General features: G+C 46.9%; 1 protein-coding gene across 1 annotated transcript; it reads left to right on the top strand.

The window, feature by feature from the left end:
- Window positions 1-3,691: 3,691 nt before the first annotated feature.
- Window positions 3,692-6,459, top strand: LOC100822249. Its single transcript, XM_024461464.1, has 2 exons — window positions 3,692-3,834; window positions 4,528-6,459. Exons 1-2 carry the CDS (start codon window positions 3,692-3,694, stop codon window positions 6,275-6,277), a joined length of 1,893 nt encoding a protein of 630 aa, XP_024317232.1. The 3' UTR covers window positions 6,278-6,459.
- The last annotated feature ends 3,219 nt before the right edge of the window (window positions 6,460-9,678 follow it).

Genomic DNA, 9,678 nt, shown 5'->3' with positions numbered 1-9,678 from the left:
GACCTCCACTTCACCAACTCCAAGAGCATCAAGAGTACGGCCTTGGCGGACTTCGTCGCGGAGTGGACGTCAACAAGCGTGGAAGAGAATGAGCTGGAGACCAGCCTGCCCGGCAAGCTGTACGAGGACCACTGGGTCCTCTACTTTGACGTCGCGTTCAGTCTCCAAGGAGCTGGCGCCGGGGTCGTAATCGAGTCACCGACAGGGGACCAGTTGAGGTTCGCTGTCCAGCTCGATTTTCTGAAGTCCGCCAATAACACGGCAGAGTATGAGGGCTTGCTCGCCGGGTTACGGGCAGCGATCGCCCTCGACATCAAGCGCTTGGTTGTTCGCGGGGACTCCCAGCTCGTGATCAACCAGGTGAACAAGGACTACGACAGCCCACAGATGGCACCGTACGTGGAGGAAGTCCGCAAGCTAGAACGCAAGTTCAAAGGTTTGCGATTTGAGCACGTCAAGCGGAAGGATAACTTTGCTGCTGACGAGCTGGCCAAGATGGCAGCAGAGCGCCGGAAGCCCCCGGCGGGGGTGTTCTACCAGAAGCAAGCGGCTCCTTCAGTCACCCCCAAGCCGGCTACCGGAGACGCCCCTCCGGCAACCGAAGGAACCCTCGCAGCAACAGGGGTCCATGCCGCTGATATAGCGGCATGCATTGGCAGGGAGATCCCTCTCTGGGTGGTGGAAATTGGCATTGAGCGGTCATTTCTCCACTGATGCACGTCAACAGTGCCCCTAGCTGTCAGGCTAGACTGCGCCTGGGTCATTTCAATTGACCAGGGATGACTCTCCATATTTACAAGGTACGTCACCCGTGACGATTTTCACCCAGCATTACTTCTTCGACTCGACAGTCGATTCTATTATCTGTTCTCACGGCACTTCGACTCATGATTGAGTCAATTGATTATCGAGTCATCATCTTCGACACCATGCAGTCGAAAAACTTGTTACATATAACCAAAAGAGGGTTGCATCTGCTGCATAAAAACACCCACTATGCCATGTCCATGACATGCGAGTCGATTGTTCACAGTCGAAAAAACCTTTGAGTCATACCCGCTGCAGTTAAGCACTCAAAGAAACGCTCATTGCATACAACTGAGTCTCCAGGATCTAATCCTCGAGCCTGAAGTCGCACCAGCTGCGTCTCTTCAGTCAATATGCGCTCATTGCGTACAACTAATAAGCCTCTAGGGTTTAACCCTTGAGCCTGGAGCCGCACCAGCTGCGCAACTCTAGTTTATCCATGCTCATTGCATAAAGGTAAGTCCCTTCAATGGGCCTGGAGCCGCACCAGCTGCGCAACTCTAGTTTATCCATGCTCATTGCATGAAGGTAAGCCCCTTCAATGGGCCTGGAGCCGCACCAGCTGCGCAACTCTAGTTTATCCATGCTCATTGCATGAAGGTAAGCCCCTTCAATGGGCCTGGAGTCGTACCAGCTGCGATACTCTAGTTTATCCGTGCTCATTGCATGAAGATAAGACCCATAGATCATCTACTGGGCCTAGAACCGCACCAGGTGCATTGTTCTAGTAATCCACATTCATTATGTGAAGATAAGACCTGTTATCAGGCCTGGATGCGCATCAACTGCGTTAATCTAGAAAGCTTCGACTCAAGGAACACTCCCTATCCACACTCATTGTGTGAAGATAAGACTTATTATCAAGCCTAGATACGCATCAACTGCCTTTATCTAGAAAGTTTCGACTTGGGAATCATTTCCTACAAACCACACTCATCGTGTGAAGATAAGTCCTATTACTAGGCCTGGATATGCATCAACTGCACATTATCCAGTAAATACCCTCTACAGGACTTCTCCGTCATTCACGTTCATGACGTGGCAACTTACAGGTTCTCTAATGAGCCAAGGAAACACACCAGCTGCGTACCCCAATTATGCTCACAGCATTAAAGTCATGACTCCTCACATACGAGTCGAGTACGTGAAACGTCAAAATTGGAATTCAACTCCGTAAGACCCCGTGGGCTGAGTCGAAACTCGCCAGTTGCCAGGTTCGAGCCCGGGGACTCGAGCCTGAAGGAGCTAATATAGCGTTTGCCCTAGCGCAATTAGCTGGATTTGACTTGACAAGAATTCCAGGCATATTGTGTATTATCCCTATGACTCGAGCTTCAATCAAGGATTTGATGCACTTCCGAATCAATAGCTTCTCAGCTATTCATTGGCATCTCAGCTGCCTATCGTCACATATACTCGACTCAAGCAATCTTTATGAGTCAATCCTTCATCATTTGAAGTACAAGCCTCAACTCGACGCAATACCGAGTCTACAAGTCCATCGGCTGCAACTGGCTCGACTCAAGATGGATGAAGTCTTTATGAAGTCCCTACTCAAGTCTACGAATCAACTAGGCACTTGGGGGCTACTGAAGTGGTTACTAATCATGTACTCAACTCAAGGATACCCATCATGGCCCACCACGGGGTCCATGAGGAGAACGACTACAGCTCCTATAGTCAACATGCCAATCTCGACGACTCGAGATAAGGAAGCTTTAAATATAGCATATCTCATCATTGTAATGGGTTTGGACTCTCCCTGAGACCTAGACTCCTACATATATAAAGGACTAGGAGGGGGGAGCCAGGAACAACGAACAACGAACAAGCCTCTCGCATACACCCATCTCCACGTAGAACCCTAGATCTACAGAGTCGCCGAGACTCCCTTTGCCAGATCTACTATGCGCATCATAGCCCCAGCGGCTCCATTGTAATCTCTCTATCGATATCAAGATCAGACAAGCAGGACGTAGGGGTATTACCTTCCGAGGGCCCTGAACCTGGGTAAATCGTGTCCCTTGTGTCCTTGTTAGCCGACGGAGTCGCCGATACGCACGCTACGTGTCTTCTCCCTGATCTAAAGCTCATCAACATGGGTATTGTCGAAGGTGACCCTTCATCATCAGGTTTTCGGTAAATCTGACTGTCTTTGTGCCAAAACAGACACATTTCTGGAACATAATAAATTACGACAAGGCCAAGGGTAGGTTTTGTTGAAACTCCACGATACATGTGTGTTCAGAGATCGTATCATGCATTTTTCAATGTAAAACAGTAGATTTTGTTGAAGCTCCACAATACATGTCAAACTGTAGCTTAATCTCTTGATCTGAATACTAAACCTGAATGTTGTGTTTTGTGTTGATGAGATATGCATATCCATAAACAAAAATGTAAACCTATTGCCTAAGTCTGAATGCTTCTTGTTCACCAAAAGATGAGATTCCAGTACATTGTCATAATATATGAGATCTCAGTACGACAGTACATATCTCATTCCAGAAATTTCTGTACTATCTCATTCCAGAAATTTCTGTTTCACGTTCAAAACAGCAAAGCTTTCATTGATTCAGGTACAGAAAAAAACCAGCGTTCGTCTTTACAACGAGCATAACACCATTGCTATTTTGTACAGCAGATAACAGCTTCAGGTTAAAGAGCAGACACAGGTTCAGCAAACAGCAAGCTTTAGCAAACAACAAGCACCAATTTGAATTCAGGAAACAGCGAGCATCTAATTCGATTCAACAAACAAAGAGCGTCCAATTCGACTAAGCTAACATCAATCTTCCATTTCGATTTAGCTAACATCATGGGTACGCCGCCACCGTTGCGTGGGGCCGCCGCCTGCGCGTGGTTCTGCCGCTGCCGTCAGAGCATGGGGACGCCGCCGGCTCATGGGGCCACCTTCGCCTGCACGTGGGGCAGCTCCGCCCGCCCCCATTCCTGGAGGATCCTCCGCCCGTGCGTGGGGTTCAACCTCTGCCTCCAGCGCATGGGGCCGTGGCTGTCGCCGCCTTCGTCTGTGTACAGCGCCGTCTGCCGCTAGCGCCTCCACAAAGCCATTGGCCGTCGGCCTCCTTAAAGCTCGGGCTAGGGATTGCAATCGACACACACAAGAGGGTGCCTGTTGAGAATAGAGGGCTTTTACTTAAAAATAATTGATAATTTTGGTACTTTCCAGTATTTTTCAGTACTTTTGTTTTAGTAATTTCTAGTACTTTCTATTTCTCTACCGTTCGATCAACTAGGTTGGAGGTTCCTAAAATCGCCAACCACTGTAAAACTTGTATTGTAGACAAATGTTCATCTACTCACGAAAAAAGTTGTTGGTACTCAAGACAAAGGTACGATTTCTTACGTTTAGAAACATGGTAGTATATCAAAAAAAATTGTTCGTTTATTTTGTCTCATAATAATAGTGAAAAACGAAAGAACAATTTTTTTTATAAAAAATAAGTATGATGACAAAAAAATAACAGAAAACAAGCAAAATGAGAAGTAAAAAGGAAACGGAAAAAAGAACTCATGAATTGAGGCGACGCCCTTTAATCGTCAGTACACCTGGGCTAGGGAGCCCACGTGACCCCAAAACCCTCCTAAGCTAAACAATCGAGGGAGAGAACTCCAGCCCAATGGGTCTAAAGTTATTTCTAGCTGGAGGTTGTTTCTTGGGATGCCCGAGTAAACCCGAGGCTCCTCTAAAAAAAACAGAGAGAGAGAGAACCTGAGGCCTTCGCCGGCGCCGATTACTTCCCGGCCACAGTTCCCGAATCCGAGTAGATCTCAGCGTCGATGCCGGCCGAAGGCTCTATTTATATATCCGCAAGATCTTCTCGCTACTCGATCCGTCGCGCAGCCGGACGTAGCTCACCCATGGCAAAGGTGCCGGAAAAGGGATCTGTTCCTACGCCGGCGGCCGCAGGTGGTCCGCGGTGGCGACCGGATCAGCGCCCTCTCCGACGATCTCCTCCTCGTCATCCTGCGCCGCCTCGACACCCGCACGGCGCTCGGCACCGGGCTGCTGTCCAGGCGCTGGTCCAGCCTCCCCCGCGAGCTCCCTGCCCTCGACTTCCGTGTCGGCGACATACTCCCGCCGCGCTGCCACCGATTGATGCTCCTTTACAGCAACACAACGGTGACTCCTTCAGACTACGAACTCCACACCATGAAGAAGAAGCTCAAACATATCATCAGGAGGTACGAGCGCCGCGCCATGCGCGCCTTGAACGGCTTTATCAAGACCTCCTTGGACGACGGCGGCGGCGTCCTAGGAGGAGGACCTGGCCGGAGGATCAGCAGGCTGACGCTGGAATTCTTCGCCACCCTCAACAGCGGCTGCATGAACCAGCTCATCGCCAAGGCCGTGGATGCTTGGGGGGTCGATGATCTCGAGGCCGTGGCCACGCCAATCTTCAGGGAACAAGCTGTCCACTCCTTTCCCAGCCATGGCCTCTGCGAGAAGCCCAGCGCGTCCCGCCTGCGAAGCCTCAAGCTTGGAGGCTGCTTCCTCCCGCCGCTGCACGAGTACAGCGCGCTCACTAGGCTCGTCCTGCAAGGCCTGCCGGAATCGACATCACAGGCAGCGTATGCGGGTGTCTTCACGTCGTGCCCGCAGCTGCAGGTGGTGCATCTCATCTCTTGCCTGTGCAAATGCGGCGTGGAGCTGGTCGTGGACGCCCCAAGGTCAGAGATCAGGGAGCTCGTTGTGGACAGATGTGACTTCGTACAGGTGTGCATGAGGGCCCTTCCTAGTCTCGAGAGACTGGCCTCGCTGGGAGTTTGCAGGGTGCTCTTTGAGTCCACCTCATTTCCCTACCTCAGGCAATGTAACTTTGCCCTGTGGTGCGGTATCATATGGGGGGAAGGATCTATCCTACACTTGCTGCGGGCAGAGCTCCTCAGCCTGCATCTTGGCGTGTTCTTTGGACGCACCCCGGACATAACTAGTCTTATTCTCCGCTTCACTGGACCTCACAGATGGATCGTACCGTCTATAAACTCCCCGTCGACTTCATTGTTACCCAACGCGAGACGCCTATTGGTCGCCGACGTGCCTTCATCCTGGGACGCCTCATGGCCCCGTCTCCTCCTTGAGACGGCGCCTTCCCTTGAGACCCTTCATATCCACATTGCACCTTGCGTGGAGGAGGAACCCGGTGATGAGATACCTTGGCAGCCCAGCGAGCTTCTGCACCATCACCTTAAGGAGTTTGTGATCGTTGGTTTTGAGGGGACCGAGAGGCAGGTTTACCTTGTCAGGTTTGTCATGGGAGTATGCACGGCGTTGCACCATCTCGCATTGTTCAAGGAGGGGCATGCTCGGGACAATGGGCACTGGGACTGGGAGATGGTGACGCAGCCACATTCGTGGACCACGGAGGAGAAGAACAACACGCTGAAGCAGATCATGGATGGTGTTCCTTCCTCAACTGCTGCTTCTGTTCAACTGGTTTTTGGCTGAATTTTCTCATGTTTGTGCAAGACTTGAAAGTGTAGTAATACAAATTAAGGCCTCTTTTTAGTTTTAGTTGATGTAATTTATGTATATTCTCTCTCACTCAAATAATAATGTGTTGGTGGAATCGTGGTCGTTCTTAATTTCTAGTGCTAATAAACATTGGGTGCATTTTCAGTTGAACTTAATTAATCTGTTTGTTCGATGTTCCATATGGACAGGCTTCTCTAATAGTTTGTCTGGATGTGATTATCCATATGGAAGCTTCTCTAAGGTTTGCTTACTATTACTTTGTAAAAAATAGTCCTTTAATTGGCATAGTCATCAATTAAGAAGTTATTGGCATAGATAACTGGTTTATTTAATTTGGGACGAAAAATGTGCTCTAGAACTAGAAATATGTTGCCCAGTTTGATGACAGGATGTAAGGCTTCACAACTTATCCATCTTATAATGAAAGCGGTGTTGGATTATTTTTCCAAGACCCCAGAATGTATCTTATCAAAATTAGCCTGACTGCTCATTAATTTTATGGAACGTTGCTTCAATTCTTTTAAGGAAAATGTGTTGACTATATGTAGATAACTGGGGTGTTATTTAGTACTGGCGATGTACATTTTGGCGAAATCGCTCGTTTTGATTGCTTGCACAATCTGCTGAGAATTCTGTACCAGCAGTATTTCAGTCTATTATGAGACTTGTACCTGTCCTGACACCAAGCCCAAATGCCAGTCTTTACCCCTAACTGCCATTACAAATCTTGCTCATGATGGTAAGCTTTCATTTTCTTAGAAATTGGTACCAAGAAAGCATTTTTTTTTTCAATATGAATCAATTACTTAGGATGTGTTCTGAAGTTTTGGCTTGCTGGATTTTCTTTGTGTCTTCTTGCACTATGATATGAAGGTTATTTTCTGTTACTCTTGTAGCAGCAATATGTTCCTTTTTAACACGATTTGCATAGTGACCAGTAGAAACTTAACAAATCTTTTCTGAAAGCTACATTTTAATGCTAAAATATTACCATGAAACATGTCACATGATACTAAGAATTTTCAGTGCTTATCTACTTTATTTTCTGCCGTGTTTGAGTTGTGCTACTTCTGTATCAGTTGGTGTTTTGTTGTATCTATCAGGCCAACCAAATTATGGTGCAATTAAAATTGATTGGAATTCAGTAGTACGTCCCCTAAAGTTGAACTAAGAGACGTACACGGTAATTCTGTTGGTGGTATTCAGTTCCCTATGTCTGAGCTGAAACCATCAAATTAATGCGCTTTTGAACAAACAACAGTGGCATTTTTTAATGGCACTGTACTCTCGAGACAGAGCTCCATGGCTGGTGAGCTACCGTCTTGCTCTATTGTCCTTTGGCAACAATGCTTGTATGCTACTCACATCTACCTCAACTTTTCAACTCTCGCTTTCCTAACGATGCAGGCCTCCATGTTTTCATGTTTTATGCTCGTCAGCTAATAATATTTTCCCAAAGAAGTGTAAGATGGGATATCTACACATTGCAGAGGACAAAGGCAGAGGTTTTCGGTCTGATCACAGCTGGAAAGACTGAATTAGATACTGACCAAGTGACCATAGATGTTTTGGGCTAAGAATCAACATGCCACTTCCATGTGAATATAGCATGATGTGCAGCGTTCAGAGCACCTTTGGGAAAACTGGATAAATGTAACGTAGCTATGATGACTTTTCTAGATAGCAGATATTGAAGTTATCTCACGGGAATTCCGCTGGTTGCTGATGAATGGATAGCTTGTTTATCTGCTTTATATGTTTTTTTTTACTTTGATTGATGCTGAGGGCGATCAGATGGATTATTGCCAGAATCGTTGGCGTCTGTTTTCTAGACCTTTTGCTTTGTCTGTGGGGAAACAAGGAAGATACTCCCTCCGTCTTCTGCTCGACCAAGGGAACTTCAAACAATCATAGATCATCTGTATCTTCTGCTCATTAGCAAGGCAACTTCAAATACCTTAGATAATTGATATCCCTAGGGGTTAAGTAGATGTATACTCCCTTCGATCCATAAAAAATGTCGCAACTTAGTACAAAATAGACGACACTTTTTATGAAACGTAGGGAGTAATAATTATTATTTAGCACCTGTGGTTAAGAATATATGTATGTACTTTTAATTGCCTTGTATATATAACAATTTTAATTTGTATATCAAAATTCGAATTCCTTAGAAATGATAAGCCGGGCTAAATAATTTGACGAGATAAGCTTAAAAGAGTGAATGACTGCAGGCGGTGCCAAGATTTCAATCGTGCGACGTCAATTGAAAAAGTTTGTGACGTCACATATCTATAATCTCTATAAAGTTGATCTTTACTAAAATGATTTAATGTTTACAAGCTGCGCATGCAAAGCGTGCACTTCACCATCCACGTCATGCATATCATGTGCATACAAATTGTTCACATCATTCACATCACGTGCTGCAGACCAATAGCAATTTATTTTGGTGTCCCATTCGACTATTCAAGCTTTTATCTCTTAGGATCCATATATTTCATGATACGAATGTGGATCTTTCTAAAATCTGCGATTATTCGGGTTCCTAAACCTTCTCTTTTCAATTTTTTCTGAATTTGTTAATGTTCATGTTCAAATTACTTCTACTCTCAGCGTTCATCGGCTCGTGATGTTTCTCTTCCGGCAAAACCCAACGACAAGAAATCACTAGCCGGTCCACGTGTGCTTGCATCGGGCTACAGATACAACTACCATGTTAGAAACGATGAAAGTCAATTAGAATCGAGACACCAAAGGTGGACGGCTAAAGAGGTGTTCAACATGAGACTCGCCAGAACAGCGGTGGCTGTGCTTTTTCTGTGTGACCGCAATGAGGACTGAAGTCTAGTTGTGGTGAACAAAATAAAAAAAAGTTGGTATGATTGATTAGTAAGCGAACCCCATGCTACATGAAGTGGTACTCCAGCCCAAGGGATCCTGCAGCCTCGAGGCCCGCTGCCTGCCAATTCTCCTTCACAGGACCACCCGACCCTCTTATGCTCGACACGGGCGGAAGGCCTCCACACGAGGACCACTCAGACCTTTATGGCACACACCGTGGTGTAGGGAAGACAGGAAGCAGGTGTGGCGTTTACACTGTGCTCTGACATTGGGCTTCAAGTCCACAATCAACGATACGAACTCTTTAGCCCTCCAAAGCTTGGAGTTACAAGCGCAAACGACTGTGCTCGGCTGATGCACGGGCTGAGAGCTGCATATTTAAGCTGGCGTTTGCGTTCCTTCGTAGGCGATGTGGGACTAATAGTTGTGGACGCTTAGCCACGCGTGGACGACAGTGCATCCGCGATGTTTGCAAAGTTGAAGATCGAACTCATATGCTAGCATGCATGCCCGGGCTAATTGACGGCGTC

The sequence above is a fragment of the Brachypodium distachyon genome, chromosome 3, assembly GCF_000005505.3.
Source record: "Brachypodium distachyon strain Bd21 chromosome 3, Brachypodium_distachyon_v3.0, whole genome shotgun sequence".
NCBI classification, from domain to species: domain Eukaryota; kingdom Viridiplantae; phylum Streptophyta; class Magnoliopsida; order Poales; family Poaceae; genus Brachypodium; species Brachypodium distachyon.
Note: the sequence above shows the minus strand (reverse complement) of the source record. Positions and strands in the feature narration are given on the sequence as shown.

What these genes read in the sequence shown, in the direction of transcription:
- LOC100822249 (XM_024461464.1), top strand. Translation starts at nt 3,692, where the DNA reads ATGGGGACGCCGCCGGCTCATGGGGCCACCTTCGCCTGCACGTGGGGC. An exon ending in CCGTGGCTGTCGCCGCCTTC is followed by an intron (nt 3,835 to 4,527) that starts GTCTGTGTACAG and finishes TAAAAAAAACAG; the next exon opens with AGAGAGAGAGAACCTGAGGC.